Source organism: Ciconia boyciana, chromosome 2 (genome assembly GCF_034638445.1).
Source record: "Ciconia boyciana chromosome 2, ASM3463844v1, whole genome shotgun sequence".
NCBI lineage: Eukaryota > Metazoa > Chordata > Aves > Ciconiiformes > Ciconiidae > Ciconia > Ciconia boyciana.
This window is the reverse complement of record NC_132935.1, coordinates 169,071,894-169,092,026: the sequence shown is the minus strand read 5'-3', so window position 1 is coordinate 169,092,026 and position 20,133 is coordinate 169,071,894. Positions and strand designations below refer to the sequence as shown.

Here is a 20,133-nt window from a genome sequence, read left to right as displayed (position 1 = left end):
AGCATAAAATCCCAACAGGAGCTTACCTGACACCCGCACAGAAACGCCAACACCCACCGAAGGCACTCGCAACGAGTGGTGAAAGCAAGAAGCTCCAGAACAGCTTTTTTGCTTCCAGCTCAGCAAAGCAAGGCACTGCTGATGCACCAGAGGGAAGGACGGCCGCCAGCTCTGCGGCACCCACACCAACTCTTACCTGTGCCTCCCGTCAGCTGTGTGCTGCTCCTCTCCTTTGCAAGCCCGTTGGCTTTAGGGCTAGCACTGGGTGCTGCTGCCGTTGTTGCCCTGGGTAGCCGCTTGCCCGGTACCTTCACTGTAGTTCTCAGCAGATCGATTTCCTTCCCATGGACGTTCTGCATGTAATCCTACAGCAGAGAGGCAGAATGGTTCAGGATCAGCCCTGCCCTGGCCCACCGCTTTCAGCTCCCCTCTCATTCACATACTCAAAACTAAAACCTGGATCCATTCATCCACATGGTAACTGGTTAACAGACAGATGGTCAGACAGCAACTTGGAGGTGATTTGGGAGCTCATCACATGCTGGTTTCTCTTGCACTATACTGAAGTCCCAAGTCAGGCAGGCTAGCGGTAAAAGACCCTACGACTTCCCCAGTGTCCACAGCCAGCCGTTTTCTGACAACATGGATGCAAAGCCTTCACTCCGACCCGCCTTCTTCCCATGACTAGCTGGTGTGCTAGAACTGGCACCAGAGAAACACCAGGTCCCACTTTCAGTGCCCAGAACTAGTCAGCTCTGATATGAATAACGTCAGGATGTTGCCACGGGCAGTCAGATGCCATGACAAGCCCATTTGTGAAAGCCTGGCTGGGGATCAGAGATTAGATAAAGCAAAAGAGCACATAGGTGGCAGGCAGTTCTTCTTCCCTGTCATCCGTTGTCTTTTTAATCACAGCACTCAGCTATAACAGCTAATAATATAATATAGTATGGTGTAAGTAATGGGATACCTGGAAATTCCCTCTTGGGTCACAGCTAGCATAATTCAAGCCCAAAACAGCACAATGCAGGATAACTCCCTTGTAGATTCATCTGCATAGCTTTACGTTATTCAAAACTTGGTGCTTCCACCATTTCTTCCGGTAGACTATTTATGGTACAACCAAAAACTCCATGTGCAGACCGTTAATATCATTCTGCACTGCCTCCTAATAGCATCTCATCTTTTGGTCAAAATAAGGCTGCAGACCTCTAGCCTCTTCTGAGAGCTGTGTCCTGTCCCATGTCTTCCATCCCTGCCCTGCTCCACAGGGCGCTGCAGCTCTCCCCTAACCCTCTCCGACGTGGCTGGCTCTTCCTTGGGCTCATGCCCCCAGAAGACCTGACCAATGTGATCTCCAGAGAGATGCACGGAGGGGACTGCCCTGCCTTGCTCTTGGGCAGACCTCAAGGGAGCAGGGTCCGAAAGCTGAGCTAGAGACTCTGGGAGGAATCATGACGGGGGCACATCCTCCCCTGGCTCTCTGCACTGGGGGGGTGTGCGGCAATGGGGAGGGGAGTGGCAGCAACCGTCCAGGGTGAGACTGCGGCTGCTGCAGGGAGGCTTGGGCTTGCTCCAGTTCACAAGGAGGTCACCAAAAAGATTAACTCAGAGCTGGTTCCCGTCTGCTTCCAAATCCAAGAAGATAAAGACATGAACAAGATCAGTTGTTCTCCCCACCCTTGGCTCCAAGAAGTGGGTGAATGGGGCTGTATGGGCAATGCTTTGTGGTCTCAGGTGACTACCTGCAAGGGTTACAACCTCTCAGCAGCACCTCAACACCTTGGTTCGAACTCTTCTCTTTCCACAGACCCCTGTGCAGGCATCCAGTCCTCAGAGCAAACCCAAGAGATGGGGCAGCGTGGCAGCACGCCCTTCTGTGCTTCCAAATTCTGGGTGACTTGACCTCAAATGACACACACACACACACCCCCCTTTGGTGCCCCAGGCAATTCCTAGATAACCAACCCAACCAAACATTACTCCAAGCTGTTCCCGGTTGGGTGGGAGCCCGGTGGCACCCCTGGGCAGGGAATCTCAGAGGGGCTGGAGGATTTTCCCTAACTCAGCACAATTGCTGCGGTAGCCGGCTGCCTGCCGGAGAGAGCGGTCACCAGCGCACTGCTTTTATTACATGCTATAAAACAGCAATTTCTTCCCAAGCCTCCTCGCTAATTACCCAGCCAGTTCTCTCATTTCATTTTATTACTGGAATTAACAACGAGTTCAAAGCGTGGAAAGCTATTAAGATGTGTGATTAAGCCACATTCAATTAGTTTCTACAAACAATTTAATTGATGTTGCAGATAGAATTAACAGAAGGTGATTGTGTGAATGGCTCCACTGGCTGCAAAATGGGAGATGCTTTCTCTCTAGCTCTGTGCAGCACAGCACAGCCTGGCCAGTGAAGCTGGGCTGAACCACATACGCCTTCCTCACGAGCAGAAGCATTTAGTCTCCGAGGCTTTGAGAAAGTGATAGGAAACCGCACCAGTCTCTTCATAGAACTTGTTCTTTTCCTGTCACTGAACACACTCACAGAAAGGTAAGAAAAATACAGATGCAGCAAGGAAAGCTGTGCTGAATCCAGGGGTCAGACCCCCAAGCGCTCCTGCCTCCAGCAAGAGCTGCTGCCCACTGCTCCAACTCCAGGCGTCCTGCTTGCAAAGTCTCTGAAACCACTGACTGTTCCAGAGAGCAGGCAGAGGTGGCACCTGAGAGCAGAAACGCACAGCTCCGTAGGACCCAAGCATAGGTCCAAGCAGATACGCTTCCATCAGGGAGTCACAGAACACTTGATTTCAGGGCTGGACCCAGCTCATCTGAGTGCCCTCTGTCAACCTGTGACTGCAAACCCACAGTTTAAGCCTGACTCCCGAGTGAGGAAACTCCAAAGTGGGGCTGGAGGTGCCAAGATACAGATCCAGAAACAGGTCGAGTGATAAACACCCAAAAGCAGATTAATAGCCCCACCAGGAAGCTTTTGGTTGGCAAAATCAGAAGTATGACCCAACCAGAGCCATGCAATAATTTTCACCCAACGGGGCACAGACACATCTGGAGCAGATATGTCCACCGGAGGAAAAAGAAGAGAGGCAGGGCTGTTGGTCCCTGGGGTACCTACACCCATCCCAAGAGGGACAGAGAGAACCTAACAGAGACGCAAGAGAAGAGAAGTCTAGGCAGGAGTTGCCCTGAATCATGCCAAGGAAAAGCCATTGGGAAAACAAAAGCAGCACAAAAATGCGCTGGGGCTTGAACATCCTGGCAGGGGCTGGGAAAGACCCTCTTCCCACAGTGCTCAGCCATGCCCTCAGGGACCCCTCTGCTGCGCCCTGAATTCTGCCATGCCCCAGACACGTGGCAGTACAGGCTCACCCTGAGCGAGGCAGGGGAGAACCTGGGACTTCACATCTCAAGGAAGGAACTTCAGGATGCCAAGTGTCTCCTTGACTGAGGATCCTGCATACTTGTTCTTGCCAGCAGCTTACCTCACCACGTGCCTGCTGGCCTGAGAGCTGCTGCCACAAATGGAAGTGACAAAGCAGCACGTGCTCTTCCTCAGGAGCACAGGTTTCGTTAGCGACCCAGGCTGTTCAACCCTAACACGCTCTGCTTGTGTCATCCTGTGAAAGGACATAGGAACTTGCTTCATGCCACGGGAGACAAACCCAGTGACAAATGCACTGCAGCACCTCCCAATTCACTTTAGAAGATGGGGAGAGGAGGACATAATGGGACACCCTCTTCTGGACCACCTCTTCCCTCCAGGCTTCCTTCCTGCATCTGTCCCCTCCAAGCAGGTCGTAAACCCGATATCCAGAGAGAAGGCAAGGCAAGGCAAGGCAGAGGGGCCTTTGCTAATCAGAACAGCACACTGTTCACCAAAGCCTTTGTCACCATCGCAGTAAAAAACCTAACATGATGGTAGGTGTCATGGCTCTTTTCCCCAAGTCTCAGGGAGGCAATGCCACGGAGGGACCATGCAGACCCACTCATCCTTGCAGAAGTCAGAGCTGGGCAGCAAGCAGCTCTGCATTCTGTGGCCCACACATAATTAGTCCTTGCTCTAGGTAAACATACAGGGCAATACAACACCTATCTTGGGTGCAAGGTTCAAAGTTTCAGTGAAACCTAGGGGAGGAGAGGCCCATCTTGTCCCTTTCTTAGCAACGGGCTGTGGATCACCAGTAGCACCAGGTGGAAGCAAACCAGATTTTCTCTTGTGGCAACACAGTAATGAACTGAAACTCTGAAGAAGTGCAGTAAGGAAAGCAAGTGACATCAATCTAGATCACCCCCTGAGGAAGAAATGGTGTAAAAAGGAGAGAAACCTAGTGTGTAGCAGCATCATCTGAGAGTGGTTAAACAACATCCCAGAAATTACTCTGCCCCTACAGCTGATTGTAATAATGGCCTATGATGTCTCCGATGGAAATGTGATAAACCCCCACACACTTGTGAGCATACACGCAGAGCTGCAGCAGCCGCTCCCTCCCAGTCTGGTTCTATGAAGACCAAAAAATGGGGTTACAAAGTTAGGGAAGTGCAGAACCAGACAGTACGGTACAGGGATCGAAGACTAAAAGGAAAAAAAACTGTTCTCAAAGCTCCCACAAATTAAGAGAAGGAAATGCAATGACTGGCTTTCCAGCGTAAGGATAGGAGGGTTAAAAGGCTCAGTGGTCAGGAGCCAGATGACTGAGCATTGCAAGCCCATGAGTTAGAGATGCAGGGTTAGAAATGAGGAGAAAGACTCTGAGGCTCAGGGCACTCCAACACCCATGTGTCTGAGGAGACTGGGGACAAATCGAGGGCCCGGGAGCACTCGGGAAGCACAGGAGCTGCAACACATTGCTCTTCTCCCCTTAGGCCTGGAGAGCGATCCAGCACCCCCTAAACCGCCGGCGCCCCAGCTCAACCCGGCGCTCCCCAGCCACTGTCAGGCTGCCTGGCTGCAGCATGTCCTCTCTGCAGAGGGTGCTGTGGCCTCAGTGTCACAGGTGTGTCTGTCCGTGGCTCACTGTCTCAGCAGCAAACTGTGCTCAAGAGGGAATGGGGAAGAAGTCATTAGCCCCACAGTGGGAAGGCGACAGAGATGGATGGGGAGGCAGCTGTGCGCCTGAGCCAAGCAGTGAAGAGGATCAGAGATGCATCGAGTGACAGCTCAGCTCGGCAGGCTCTGCACAGGCACCTCATCTCCATTACCCAATACCTAGCAGCCAGGAAAATTATTCCACACCCAAATGGCACCATCAGCCGTGGCTGCAAGGAGTTCTCCGCCTGCTCCTCACCCTAGATGCAGGGAGGCAGCAACCCCTGCTTTAATGGACTCAGCAAGGGAAACAGAGAAAAGAAAGATGCATTTACTTAGCATAGTTCTGTGCAGAGCACGTTCCTATCAGCTTTTCCCACCCAGCCTGGCACTGCAGAAACAGCCTTCATGAGAGGGAAGAGGTTTCCTCCAGATCCTGGTAAAAAACAGCTCTGTTGAACACGCCCGCCCTGTCAAGGGCTAGTGCTGAACCTCCTGCGCAGGGCCCTGCTGCAGGCAGAGACTGGGGCTTTCGTCTGCTGCCAAACCTTTCCCAAGCAACTCTCTGCGACTGCGGCATCTGCAGGAGGACCTGCAGCAGCAGCCATAGCATGAAGGAGGACACTGCTCTGTCCCACCCCGCTCCTCTACCCAACCCAGCGCAGTACTTACATGCAGGCTGGGGTGGTAGGTGAGGACTCCGTTGTCACACAGCGTCACATACTTCTTCTTCCACTCCTTGTTGAGAGACTTGCCACTGCGTTTGAGGAGAATGCCCTAAAAGAGAAGTGTCAAGAGTCTCAGACCTTGTTTGGCCCAAGCACCTCCCGCTCAGCTCCAGCATTGCCCCTTGTAGGAGATCGGTCTTTGAAGAGACACGAAGATCAGGACTCGAGAAAACATCTTCTAGGTTGGCCTTCCCAACAGCATTTTCCCTGGGACTGGTAGGAAAAGGGCTGCACCCCCTTCCTCACCAACCCCAGCATGTCTCCACAGACAGCCCACCCCCCACCCCCCCCCCCAGAGACGAGGGTCTCCACATGCCAGTACTGATGCCCAGATCCTCTGAGGGACCTAGCGCATACTCTGCTGTCCCAAATCACTCCCTCTGGCAACTCTTCTTGTGCTGAAGAACAGTGCCAACATCAGGCAGAAGCCAACCTCACCACCAGCCAACACTGCTTGCTCTGTTACCAGAGAGCTCCCAGACTTTTTTCCATCACCAAAAGCACAGCCAGAGGGATGGTCAAGGCAAGGACAATTTGGGACAGGCAGGGGTCAAACAATGGAACAACACTCCAAGATACAGGTCTCACAAGGGCTGTGTATTCTTTTGCCTGCTTGCAATTCTTTCTTAGAGATGTCAAACAAATGGAGGTAGGGACACATTTCAGGAGGAAGAGCACGTCCTGGGCAGTTGAGGCATCAGTTCACCCCTCTTCCCCATCAGGATTTTACATGAGACTCATCCTGGCATCTTCAGGCACCGCAGACTCCTAAGGCCTGAAAACGATTGTGCTCACATGCCCTGAAGCTCCCTCTTCCCACCAGCCCAACCCAGCACCAACCCAGAACTAACTCCCATTGATCTGAACCAACACTCAGAGCTTGGACCCTCCTAACCCTCTTCCCATCCAGTTCTGCCTCCCCAGGAAATCTGCTTCTGGCAGCAATTCATCATGCACCAGGTAAGACCAGAGGTGGAGAGGGAGAAGGAAGACAGGGCAAGAAGCCAGGCACAAGGGCTCTGGAGCAGGGACTGGGGAGAGAACATCAAGTATTCTGCCGGCAGGGAGGAAAGGACAGCACAGGGGGACAAAAGTACGAATGAATAACAAGAGTCTGGGAAAAAGCTGGATCTACCAACTGTCGGGCCCGGGCCCTCCGAAAGCACTGTCTGGACAGACATCCAGACTGGCTGTTCCTAACGTGGCAAAAATCTGGGCCCCAGGCCAGCACCTCCTCAAAAACCTGGACAGAAAGTCTCTGTCCTGCCAGCCTCAGCATATTTGGGGGCCCCGTCCCACTGCCTAGAGACTGAGGCTGCTGCGCCTGCATGATGGAAAAACACAACAAAAAGTTGTAGGGCTTGGCACATGCTGGGGTAACAATGCTGCCAGACATGACCATGAAATCGGCAATAAATGATGCAGAAAAGGCAGAAGTGCTCCATGACCGCTTATGTTCCGTACTTGGGAAGCAAACAGTGTGAAAAGGAAACGCCTCCTACTCGTGCAAGGGAGAGAAAGTTAAAACAGAGCGGCAAAAGCTAAGCTGTGCTGGTGGCAGGATCTGATCCCTTGCCTTCAAGAGCTCTGAGAGAACTAGCTGAAGAGCTCACTCAGCAGCGGTTAAAAGGTGCTGATTTTAACATGCCTTGGAACATGGCAGCAGTCCGAAAGCTCATGCTTTGCCAAGATCTGCAAGGGGAAAAGCAATGACCCTTGTAATTACGGCCACTTAGCCGGACGCTTACACTGGGCAAAACTGTGGAAAAGCCACCGCAATAAGTGATCAGCAAAGAATGAGAGGACAGCAGTATAACTAATGCCAACCAATGCGGAAACAGGTCATCAGAGAAGTTTGATCCTACTTTTGGTAAGATTGCAATACCTGATGACAATGGTAACTGTGTTGACACAGCATTTTTAGTTTTCTGTAAGGATTTTAACTGAGCAGCACACACCATTAAAAACCAACCGTACAAAATCCATACAGCCATTAATGTATGGAGTAAAAACTGGTCAAGTGAAAGGTCTCAAAACGTAATCATAAATGAGAACAAGTGTAATCATAAATGGCAAATCCATGTCCAACAGAAGTACTTGTATAGAGGTCCAGCCAATCTGCATTTGATTCACACTGTTTAATCAATGTCTTCCCCAAACGAGCTCAAAGAAAACACAAACCCAGAAAAGTTCAAGGTAACATAGAAACGGCAGAGTGTAAATCACTGCAGTGACTGGTCATTAACACAGACTCATATCACTTGGCAAACTGAGCTCCTGAGAACAGCGTGGATTTTGGCGCAACTCGTGCCGGGTCCTGCGCCTGGGGACAGACTGCCAGACCACCCTGCCGGGTGAGCTCTCTGGGCTGGAGAGCACCGTCGCTGAGCGGCTCCTGAGCTCCTGGTGTTCAGTTAGGAAGGTAACTCAACCTGGCAGCGGAGGAGCAACGGACCACCGGGGCAGACGGTAGTACCTCCAGGTGTGGTATTATCGTAGCGAAGCAGAGCCGGAAGAGCGTTCGGGGTCACCTCACCACACCCCTCCCCAGGGCAGGCTCAGGCGTACTCACGTCACTCCAACTTCTTCATAAAAACCGCCAGCGATGGACACCGCGCTCCTCCCCACCAGAGATCGGACCCCGCTGTTTCCTGCACCTCCACGATGAAATGGCAGCGCAGCACTTGTCCTGTCGCGGCAACCGCTCAGAGCGGTCCACGCCCTCTGCAGCAGCCCTTAACGTTATCTGAAGACCGCGATTACACCTCGATGCACTCTTCTCTCCTCTGGACTCGCAGTCCCGAATCTGTCACTCCTGCGCTGCAGAACGTGCTTCTGAAAGCATTAACCCTCTCGCCCCGGAGCGTCTCCACCTGTCCCAGAGCTCGAAGGGCAGTGTCCTGAGCGGGACACGGCAGCCCACTCGAGGCCTTACCGTGCCCGGAGGCCAGACTGCTTCTCGGGTCTCGTAAGCCATCCTCTCACATGCAGCAAGCAGTACCTGCGTTTTCTCAATGCCAGGACATGGCTGGCTCTGCTCTGGGTCTAACCTACACAAAATCGTCTTCTCTAGCAGCACTGCTGGGCCACACATTTCCCACACGGTGTGTGAAAATGATTATTCCTCCTCACATATAAAGACAGTTCAATATTACACCAACTAATCTAGATAAATGGTGGATTCTCTGTATTTGAGAACATTTGTTTGATATCTTTCAAACAAATCTGCTCCAGACCAGGCTGAAGTTACAATTTGGCTCAAAGTCACTGGGTGAAATTCTCTGGCTTCTGGGCTTAATGATCCCTTCTGGCCTTAAACCTGGCTCAGTTGTACAGTCTGACCTGCCAGTACGTACTGCAAAACAACAACTCCGGCTGCTTCTCCTCTACTTGATGTGTCTTCAACTTGATACACCTTGGTGCTACAAAAATACCTACTTCAACACTTTCAGGCTGCTGCATCCTCTATCAAGCCCCAAAAATGTGTTGTCTGCAGAGAAGAGTTCAGCTGCAGTTAGTTCAGCTACAAATCTGGAACTTTGCAAACTGAAACACAAGCAAAACCAGACCTGGAAACAGAGAATCGAGCACTGGCATCCCATTTTTTCAAGCCAGAAGGCACAAGAGTCCAAAACTGGGAGCAACTACACAGTCTAAGTAAACATCTAATAAAATGGGGGGGAGGGGAAGGGGCCCTTAAGGCCAAACATTTGCAAGAAACAGCTGAATCGAGGGATAGAGCTGTTAGACTTGTGCGTTGCTGTGTTGGAGATTAAGAGGCAGGGGACAGAAGCCGAGAGGATTCCAGGTTTTAATGGTGTTGCTGTGCTGACTGCATCAAGGTTACGACTCTGTAGCCCAACTACTTCTTTTCTGATGGCAGAATGTGGAAGTTTGGCCCAGCAGCATCCAGAGAACTCTGGTTTTCCTGGAGGAAAGCTCCCACAGCAGCTCAGAGAGAAGTGAGAAGTGGCAGGGAAGACAAAGCCAGGTGAAAGGCAGGAGAACAGACCAGAGGGAGGCACATCCCCACCGCTGAACTCATCCCCTCCACGCACGTCCTCGGCGTGCTCCTGTGCACGCACCCCAACGCGCCTCCTGGCCGGGCTCCTCAGGGTGCTGAGACCCCTGTGCCAGCGCACGCTGCCACACCTCAAGCTCCCTCTGCTTCTCGTGGAAAGCTTTACAAGAAATAACTCTTCCACAAGTTTCTTCCCGAGGGTGGAAGTCCTGCACAAAGGAAAGAAGCTGCCAGAGACGAAAGGCAGGCGAGCCCAACCCTCTTCCTCTCCCCACTCTTCCTTTCTTTCCCGGCATTTTGTCGGCCAGCGCGAGTGTCTCTGTGTTGCGTTTGGATTGTGGTGGTGCACAGTAAAAGCAGCAGCAGCAATATGCAGCGTAATGAAGCAGGGAGCAGCGATGGCCCCCAAAGGACTCGTTTACTCCACAAATCTCCCTTCCACTCACTTTTTGCTAAGAATTTTAACACCAAACTTAATTGTAAAGTCGCGTATTGATTGGAAAATGCAAATGGCAATTTAAATGTAATCTAAGCTCCCAGCATGATCCCAGCTCCCAAGGAGGAGGAGTCACACGCCTTGGGCCCTACTGGAGTGCATGGCCCAAACTGAGCCGGGCCAGGGACCTGGGGACCCCTGGGCTGCCTGTGCATTCAGTACAGCCTTCCCAGAAAGAATCTGGTACGTGTGCAATTAGGAGTTCATTCCTAGTAACGAACAGCTGGGGAAGCTTAGTCTCCCGGCCTAATTAACCCACTTCTCAGAGACAACCGTCCAGCTCTGAAGAAGCTCTTCCGACCTTGCAAGACCATCCGAACCTACGTATCACCGAAAGGACATTGCAGCAAAGGGATCCCGAGCCCACAGTGCAGAGCAGCGCCAGCAGAGGCACTGGTTGTCTCCGCAGCCTGGAGGGAGAGGAGGTGCTGTCCTAGGCCTAAAGGGGCCCCAACGTTCACGGTCTCACCTGTCCCATTGGGGATTTCCATCTTTTCTAGCTGTGTGTGGGGCATAAGGGAGACAGAGCAGGTCACCCAGAGGCGTTCTCAGTTGTGCTGGAGAAGGCGGTGACAGATGACAGACAGCGACCACACCTCAGTGGCAGCACACGTCCCTTCTCAGTCAAGCAAAGTCTCCACCCAACGTTTCTCCCTTCTGCAACAGCCAACCCAGCCTCCCACGTTGTGGTCGGCCTTCCCAGCCACCAGACTTGTCTCTGCGCGGAAACCCAAAGCAGCGAGCGCCAAACAAGGTGGCCAGCAGTCCCTAGCGCTAGTCTTCTTCCCGCAGAGTCCCGGAAGCGATCGTGCACTGGTCACAGTGATCACAGCCACAGGTATCATGGAAGGAGCCTGCAGGGCAACTACCCCCACTGCTGCCCCACATCACTCACTGACTTCAACTATCTTTAGGGAATTTAAGCATGCAGCAGTCTTGTTCTTCCAAGCAGAGGAAGCAAACTGCTCCCAGGGTTATCTACCAGTGGCTGCAGCACCCCAAACACAGCACGTGTGTTGCTATCAGCCCAGCAGCGAACATGCTGAGGGAAGTGAAGCAGTCTGAAACTGGCCAAGCACCCAGGCAGAAGATCATGTTTGCCACTCTAAAGCCCTCAAAATTACTGGCTTCTCTGCTCTTTTATGGCTGGGCAGAAGCGCCAGACCACGTAAGAGTAAAACTAGCTAAAGGCCCTGCTCTTTCGCTGCCCTTCAAAGAGATGGCAAGCAACAAGATCTCCACAATCTTCCAGAAAGGGCAGGTCCATACCAGAGAGCAGAGCAATCACCTATCCCAAATCTTTGTGATACGGAGCTACAGCCCCCGAGAGCCTTTGCTCCTTTTCACACTGGAGGTACCAAATCACCGCTCCTCCTGGAGGGACGACCCGGCGAAGGGCCACAGCAGGGACGGTGGAGAGCAACTGCACCACTCTGATGTTACTCTGCATCTACCGCACTGCATGTTTACACCAACCTCATCCCCCATAACCTGCATGTGGATATTGGCCTGCTTTCTCCTTTAGGAACAAAGCTCTGTGCCTTCCTAAGATGCTGTAGCACAACTGTTTAATTCAAGCAGTGGGAGGGCAGCAAATTCAGAGTGCCACAGCATCTCAAGAGACAGGTCACAGCAGTGGTCTGTGGCCTGAGCATTGCCCCAGGGCCAGCAGCTCCAGTATGGTGTAACACAGTCAGTCAGAGCCCAGGGAGGGAGAGCCATTTGCATAAACTGGTGCCTACCTTTTAGACAAGGCACTGCTTCCCCCAGTGTCAGTACACGTTCCTGTAAAAAGACTGCCAGGATCTCCTCTGCGAAATCACCTCCTGCAGCTTTGGCTATGGGAGGTCCCAGTCCTGAGCCCAGGCACGGACCCAGATCTCACAAGGTAACGTTTTGCTCTGGGCTCTCCTGGCAAGCTGCTGCTGTGCAAACCGGTCACTTCGCTTAGGTCCTGAACCAGGCAAGTAGTTTGGCACCTACTTCTTGCAAAGCACGGGAATGATGTGCAAGCTTTGTTTTGAAGACCTAGGCCTTTGTCTGTCTCGGTTCTCCACCTGTTCGACATGGTAACAGCACTGCTCTGCGTACAGCAAGGAACGACTTAATAATTACACTAAAACACTGCAATCTCCAGCAGACTGGACAAGGCCAGGCCCAGTTAGCAACACACAAGAGACACAGAGACAGGCAAAGAAAGCATCTTGCCCTGCTGAGTGAAGGGAAATCCTGGAAGAAAGCAACCCAAAGCTCCAGAAACCAAAGGCCATGCAATGCTCCCACGACCAGACCTCCTGCAGTCAGCAGCACAGTTTTGGGGAGCCAAGTCAGGTCTAGCTCAAGGCTCCAGTTGCTCTGCGCTCAGCCTCCCCGCAGAACAACTGCCCACTGCTTCCCCTGCCCGACACGCTGGGCTGACTCAAAATCAGAGCGCACAGGCGCTGCCACCGCAAACCAACTACCCACCATGCTGACTGGCAGCCAAAAGGCAGCACACATGGCAGGAGGCAGGGCTTGGACTGTGCACCTCCCAGCCACTAGGTCAGTGCTACGTGGTGCTGGAGCAGGTATGCCCATCGTCTCCAGCACACGGTCCCTACTGGCGTGTGTGCAGAGGCAGCCAGCTCTGCCTGGAAATAAGGGGAGCAGTGTGGACAGCGGGACAAGCACCCCAGCAGCAGAAGTGGCGGAAGAAACAGTTAAAGGAGCCTTGATCCCTGCTCCAGCCAAGAGATTAAAAAAAGGACGTGCGCCGCAGAGAGAGAAGGAGCATGAGGTGGCATGCAGCTGATATGCCCCTTCCTGCTGGGGCTGTGCAAACCTTTGGCACTCTGGAAGCAGAGCCCCCACGTGCGAGGCCCCGCAGCCCCTGCCCTGGCGCCCGGCATTGCTTCCCCTGCCACTGCTCCCCTCTGGCCCCAGAGCCGACCTTCGGCACGCTGCCCTCCCTGCTGCAGTCCTCCTTCCAGAGCTGCTCCCCTGCATCGGTACCGCTGCTCCCAGCACTGTCCCAGTGGCACTGACAACAGTCCTTCGCAAACCTTTCACAGTATTACCACACGGACTGGAAAAGGGCAGGAAGCTTTGGGAGCCCCAGCAGCAGCAGGGTCTCTCTCTTTCAACCCACCACCCCATTCCTCAGTCAGCCTGGCCTCACTGAGTCCTTCCCAGGAATCTCTTTCCCCAGTGAATACTCGGCACGAAACGGTACCAGGGAGACAGTACCTGGTCAGGACGCAGACTCTGCCCTCCCACCCTACTGACCAATGCTCCTGCGACGCAGAGAGGTAACTGGCCCCACGTGCACAGCAACTCCGCTCTGGCAGTGTGTAGGCAGACGGGGCAGAGAGAGGCCAGCTGGGGCCGTGGGAAGAAAAATGGATCCACAACAGGGGGCACAGGGTGCAAGGCAGAGGCACAGCCAGGTGCTGCAAAGCAGTGTACAGATGAGCCTTGCCGGTAGTGCAAGGAAACCCTGGTGGAAACACCATCTGGCCAATCCACACCACTTGCTTTGCTTGGGTGCTGCTGGAGCACCCAGACATTACCCGTCGCTGCTTTCCAGCCCATGGACACGGGGGCAGGCAACGCTCAGGGTCGGTTTCAGGCAGCTGGAGCTTCCCAGGAAGCCAGGAGCAGGAGCTGAACGCGCTGCCGCGGGGGCAAGCAGCTGCCTCCCTCTGCTTCACGACGGCTCACGGCGCGGGCACCGCGCTCGCTGCTTTTTGCCGTTGCCCACGATGAGGAGAGTCTCCCTGTCCTGCCGGAGGGCAGCTGGGCCGGCGCGGAGCAGGAGCAGGAGCGGAGCGGTGCAGGAGAGGAGAGGAGCGGAGCGGAGCGCTGCAGCGGGGGCTGCAGCTGGGGTCCGGGGAGCGGGCGCGGGGCACGGATGCCCTCTGCTGGAACCGCTCCGCCAGCCGGCCGGAGCAGCCCCCGCTCCGCGCCCAGCACCCGCCCAGGGCGCGGGGCCCACCGGCACCCCCGGCACCGCGCCCCTCGGGCCCAGGCAGGCGCACAGCCCCCCGCGGCGCCGGGTGGGCCAGGCCGAGGGGCGCCCCGCTCCTCCGCGCTCTCCCCTGCCTCGCGCCGAGCGAGGGCACCCCGGTCCACGAGCGAGGGCACCCCGGTCCACGCCGAAAAGCCTCGTGGCACCGCCCCAGGGAGCCTGCTCTCGCATGGGGGTGGAGGGAGGAGGATCGAACCTGCTTCATAGGAATGGCCCGCCCGCTGCCGATACTGTCCGCTTTACACTCCGGCACCTTCTTCTCCCGCTCCGGGTCCGCGCCCTTCCGAGACTGGAAGAGAAGAGACACAGGTCCGTTAGAGACAGCGGCACAGGAGACAGAAACGCACGGCCCCACCATCCCCAGTGGGCTGCCGGACCGGACCAGACCAGACCACTCTCCCCCAGGCCAGGTCTCCCAGCGCATGGAGCAGCCAGCATCTCGCCCGTCCCCTCTAGGGACACTCCAGACCCAGCCTCCCCACCGCCTGTCCCCTGGCAAGCTGTCCTCTCCCCCCACAACTGCAAGCAGAGCTGTCCTCCTAGCAGAACGGGGCTACCTCTGACCCCCCTCCCGCGGGGGCACACAGGACATGGCGACAGACAGAAATGGCATGGGATGCAGGTGGAGCATGGATGGAAGCAGGAGAGGCTAAGGCAGTGAAGGAACTCACACCTCTACTAATCCAACAGATTTATTCTGTTAACACACTTGCACCATACAAAGTAGCACAGGTCACCGGGCAGAGATACCAGCCCCTTACAAAAGAGCATGGACAATAAATATCTATCACACGTCTAGAGAGTTGAGAGCAAAACCTGCCAGCCCCCGAGGGTGGCTGCGGTGAGAGCAAACTCCAATAAATACAATATGAAATATACAGTCTGTTGAGCAGAACTCATTCAAAGTGCTTAGGACAGAGGAAAATATCAAGTCATACACGGCATGGAGCACAATCAATACATTCAGAATCACAACAATGGCAGAAGGGCAGCGGCAGCGTCTCTCTGGAGCGTCCTACACAACCCCTCAGTCCGGGAGCGCCCCATGTGCTTTGGATCAGAAAGGGACACGAGCCCCACGCGCCTGGGACACCGATTCACTTGCTTTTGGGCCCAGAACAAAACAAAGAGATTGAAAGAGAAGAAAACTAAAGAGACATAGATGGCTGCTCTGCTGCGAGGAGGAAGAGGAGGAGGAGCAGGAGTCCATGCAGGCTGCAGGAGGTGCAGTAGGGAGGAAGGAGCTGAGTGCTAGCGGCAGGCGCTAACAGCAGCTCCTGCAGGCAGCAGCAAAGCGTCTTTTGGCCCATCCAGCTCCACTCGCTGCTGTCGCCTGGTCCCGGTGGGTCTGCAGGTCTTCCCATCCCATGAGGGTCGTCCGCCTGGCATCCCCGAGCATGGAAAGTGCCTAGACAGCATCCAGCAGGCCCAGAAATGTCCCAGCTTAAAGTGCAGGCGCAGGCCGTCTCAGCGCTTCCTAGACTTTACATTGGGGGGATTTAAAAGGCTCCTGCGTGTCTCCGAGGGGGGGACCCATGCTGGCTGGAGGGCGGGCGAGCCTCTAATCTTAGATCAATCCCAGTGCCCATCCCTTATCCGGCCCTGGAGAGGCAATGAAAAGTGAGAGAATTTGTACAGAGGTGCCGTGTGTAACCACCTGGATCTTCTAATTTGGAAGGAGTTGGAAAGGCCTTTTTGTTGATGAAAAGTTGGAAACAGTGGCACATATCTGCAAATATCGAAAGAATAAAGAGTTTGGCAAGTTATACTCAGAACACGGACACGAGTCTGTCAGCGATGGGTGCCAGCGGACAGGCAGACAGACAGGCCACGGAGCAAGGCGCCGGCGGCAGCAGCAGTCGGGGTTTGGGCTCCAGCTAGCGGGGACGGGGTGGGCGCCTCTTGGGCAGAGTCTGTCTCCACCTGGTGGTCCCTGGCACGCAGACCCCCGCCTCTGCGGCGGCGGGGTGCGATCCGGCGTGGGGAGCAGGAGGGGAGCGAGAGCAGGAGAGGAGGAGGAGGAGAGGAGGAGGAGGAGGAGAGGAGGAGGAGGAGGAGGGCTGGACACGAAGGAGCCAGGCACAGCTTGGGACTGGGGCTGCAGCTGCTCCCAGAGCTGACCGGAGCACAGCCCTGCCCAGCGCCGGACCTTGGAGAGGCCCGTGCCCACCTGGGGGACCCCACGAGGACAGGGGCTGCTGGCTACACCTACGCTGCCCGCCTGGGAAAAGCTCGCGGCAGAAAAACAGCCTTCCCTTCCCTACTCTTCCTGGCCCTGTTCCACTGCAGGAGGAGGTGTCGGGAGCTGCTGCTGCTGCCACAACCAAATGGGGTGAAGACTTCAATGTGAGCCACGTATGTGCACCAGCACAAGAGCAAGCAAGTGAGCGTGAGCCCCAGCACCACGGCGAGTGAGCACGAGCCTGGATGAGCACAGGTGAGCCCCACAGCGAGAGTAAGCAAGCTTGAGCCCAGAATGAGCGAGCAAGTGAGAGCCCTAGACGGATGATGACGTCCACAGCAAATAAGCGTAAGCCCCACAGCAAGCCGCCCTCCTCCTCCCCCCATGAGCGTGTGCCCACACAAAGTGAGCTGAGCATGGGGCTCCAGGAGGAGCGAGAGAGCGTGAACATGAGCTGACGGCGAGTCCAGAACCCGTCGGCACGCACGTGAGCAGAAGGATGGGTGGCAGTGCATGAGCGCCCGCGTGCACTGGTGCACAGCAGCAAGCATGAGCAAGAGAAACGGCGGGGAGGGAGGAGAAGCATCCATCAGCACTGAAGTGCAACAGTAAGCATGACCATGGACAACAGAAGACCTACAGGGCATCTTCAGGGAGGCGTGAGCACACAGAGGAGGGGAGGGCTAGTAAGGAAACAACCATGCGTCAGGAGCAGTGGATCCACTGCAAAGGGCGGTGTGTGCTGGGAGAAGGCTGGCGGGGGACAGCCTACCTGCCAGGCAGCACAGGGAGCGGGGGCGAGCACGTGCGCTGGGGAGGGGCTGAGAACATGAGCATACAGAGAACTGGGAGGCGTATGAGATGCAAACGGTGGGGAGCGCACGGAGCATTCAGGACACCAAAGCAGATGCTTCCAGGATGTCAGAAGCTGGGGGAGATGCGTACACTCCCAGCATGAGGAGCCAGGGGAATCTGGGATGCCAATAGCGCAGTGAGAGGGACGGGGTGTGGGACGCTGTGAATCTATGTGGTCTGGGTTCAGAGCAATGGCGGCTCTTCACACAGGGTAACATGGTGCAACACGTACAAGGACTTTGTGGTGGCCAGTTCCACAGACAGCAGACACAGGTGTACTGAGCAATGGTGGCTGGAAAGCACATTTAGATGGGGAGGAGGAGAGAGGCCTGAGCCCAGCACATTTACAGGGGCACCAGGGGGAGAGGAGCACATTTACACGGGGAACAGAGGCTATCTATGCTAGACATGGGGACTAGGAGTATGTGTGCGCTAACAGCAAGGGGAAACTCGTGGGCTGCACTAACAGCGAGGGTAAGTGTGTGGGCAGGACTGTGTGCACGCTGCGTGGACGGGCGTGTGCATGGTGTGAGAGCGTACTGAGAGGCAGGCTGCAATTCCACCAGCAGAGATAATAGCTGCAAACGCACCCTGCACCACCTGGGGCCCACGGCTTTGCTGGCTCCCTAATGCCTCCCCTGCCTCCAGGCCCCACAGCAGTTCCCAGGTGCACTGCTCAAGTCACACAGACGCGGGGTTTGGGTACTGGAGCGAGTGGGGCCCAGTGCCACGCACTGGGCTCTGCTCAGCACCGCCTGGCACAGCACAGCTGGCACCCAACAGGAGGCCCAGTCACCAGGGGCTTCATGCCACGCTCGGGGGACAGGGCCCCAAGGAGAGGAACAGCAGAGGTCACTGGTGCTGTGCACGCACAAAGTGCAGCCCTCCCCAGTAAAGATCAGGGAGCTCTGCTCACACACATGCACGCACACTACACACACACACGCAAGCGTACCCCGTGCACACTCCTACGTGTGCAAGGAATGGCTTGCTCTCAGGCACTCCCCCATGCACACACACACCCACCAGAAGCAGCGCTCAGCACCACGGTCCCTACACACGCAGAAGGCTCCCTCCCTCCCTGCTGCACACGCACACTCCTGCGGGGAGACCCCCCCACACCCGCTCTGCGTCCCCTGCCACCCGTCCCTCCCTGGCCAGCACAGCGAGGTTCACCTAGAGACTAGTGCACAAAAGCCTGTGGGGTGAGACTGCTGCGGATCCGCTGCCTTCCCCTCTCCTTGCCTGACCCTCAGAAAACTCATCCCAAAGCTCCTCTGACCCCAGTGTCACTTACCGTGAATATGTTGGAGCGCCGCTTCGACTGCTTGCGGATGGGGGTGGGTGTGTTGGAGGCAGCAATGGTCTCAATCCGCAGCTCCCGCTGGCTGATGCTAGGTGTGGAGGGCACAGAGGAGGAGTAGTCACTGAAGGCTCCTCCACCATTGGTGGCCTAGGGCAGAACGAGATGGGACAGTCAGACAGAGACAGGCAGCTGCCCGGGGGCACGGCTGCGGAAACCTTCCACCCACGCAGCCTCGCGCACCGGGGGTAAGGAAGTGCAGCACGGGACTGGGACAGGGGAGACATCCTATGCCATGCACTGCTCCTGCCCAACGGGGGATCTTGGGAAAGCCGTTTCCCTTCTTTCCGCTTTAGTTTTTCCACTGGTAAAATGTTAAAATTCTCAAATTAACAGTGAAGAGCAGCAAATGGACGGAGACACCTGACTGCTGGCTGTCGGCCCAGGGAAGCCCTTCCAGACAAAGGTCCGGGGCGAAGGCTCGGAGGCAGCAATGAACCACGCAGCCCTGAATAGCAGCAGCTCGGTCTCTTCTCAGAGGGGCATGGCTGGGGATACTTCAGCATGCTCCCTCTCCAAAACACAGGACTGGTGCAGCTATCCCTCAGACAGTCTGCTGGTGAGAACCCTCCTCTCCACAGAGGCCATCGGACATGAAGCTGTGAAACAGCCCAGAGCCTGCCTGGCTCCAAGTCCCACTTGGTCCCTTCCCTGTCTCAGGACGACAGCTACGATACCGACGGGGATGTGTGTCCCTATGACTCAAGCCCCCACCCTTCCACTGTCCTGAAGCACGAGGTGCCACAAGCCAAGCTCATGCTCTACGTAAAATGCATCTCTGCCACTAGTTTGAGGTTTACCCAAGCAGACCCCAAGGGTGGCACACACCTCTTGTGCCTGTGGGCCACCGTGGCCTTGGCTGCAGTGGTCCGTGTCTGGGAACATGTGGGACAACGTGCTGCATCTTCACTAACAGCTCGCTCAACTTCAGGAAGAGGGGAAGATCTAACTGTGCAGTTTGTGCAACCACCTCAGTGACGCTTTTCTTTCAGACAAGTGGCTGCTTACTCCCATTCTGCTCATGCAAGCTCTGCGGGCAACAACGTGGAAATGAGCTTACAAGAGGTCCCAAGGAGCAACACCTGCACAAAAGGACTTCAGATCTGCAGCCCAGGACGTCTTACTACGACAAGGCATGTGGCAGCCTGAGCTCTCTCTGGCAGTTCTGCTGATCCTTGAACAGCATTTCAAAAATACATTGAAGCAGCTTCCCCTAGAAGGCTAGGAGAGCTCCGGCACCCCTTGCAGGGGGTGCTCACAGACCAGCGGCATCCAACGGCCCTGGGACTTCCTCCACTCCCACCGACCGCTTAGAGCAGAACGTGCAAGCACGTGCGGGATGAGGATCTGCCAGAGGTGCTCAGTGAGAAAACACCCGTGTGCACAGGCCGTGCCTGGCGGGATCTGAGCCTTATTCTGAGACAAGCAGTTAAGAAATGTTAGAAGC

General features: G+C 55.3%; 1 protein-coding gene across 3 annotated transcripts in view; it reads right to left on the bottom strand.

The window, feature by feature from the left end:
• Positions 1-20,133, bottom strand: part of AGAP3 (ArfGAP with GTPase domain, ankyrin repeat and PH domain 3) — a 156,791-nt gene that overhangs the window by 50,455 nt on the left and 86,203 nt on the right. For 2 of the 3 annotated variants that reach the window (XM_072855019.1, XM_072855021.1), the window contains exons 8-11: positions 18,621-18,776; positions 14,483-14,575; positions 5,708-5,812; positions 197-365 (exon numbers count right to left, since the gene is read on the bottom strand). In XM_072855019.1, coding sequence (XP_072711120.1) covers positions 197-365; positions 5,708-5,812; positions 14,483-14,575; positions 18,621-18,776 — 523 coding nt within the window. Of the gene's footprint in view, positions 1-196; positions 366-5,707; positions 5,813-14,482; positions 14,576-15,876; positions 16,016-18,620; positions 18,777-20,133 lie in introns of those variants that run through there. The other variant, XM_072855020.1, reaches the window with a different exon arrangement.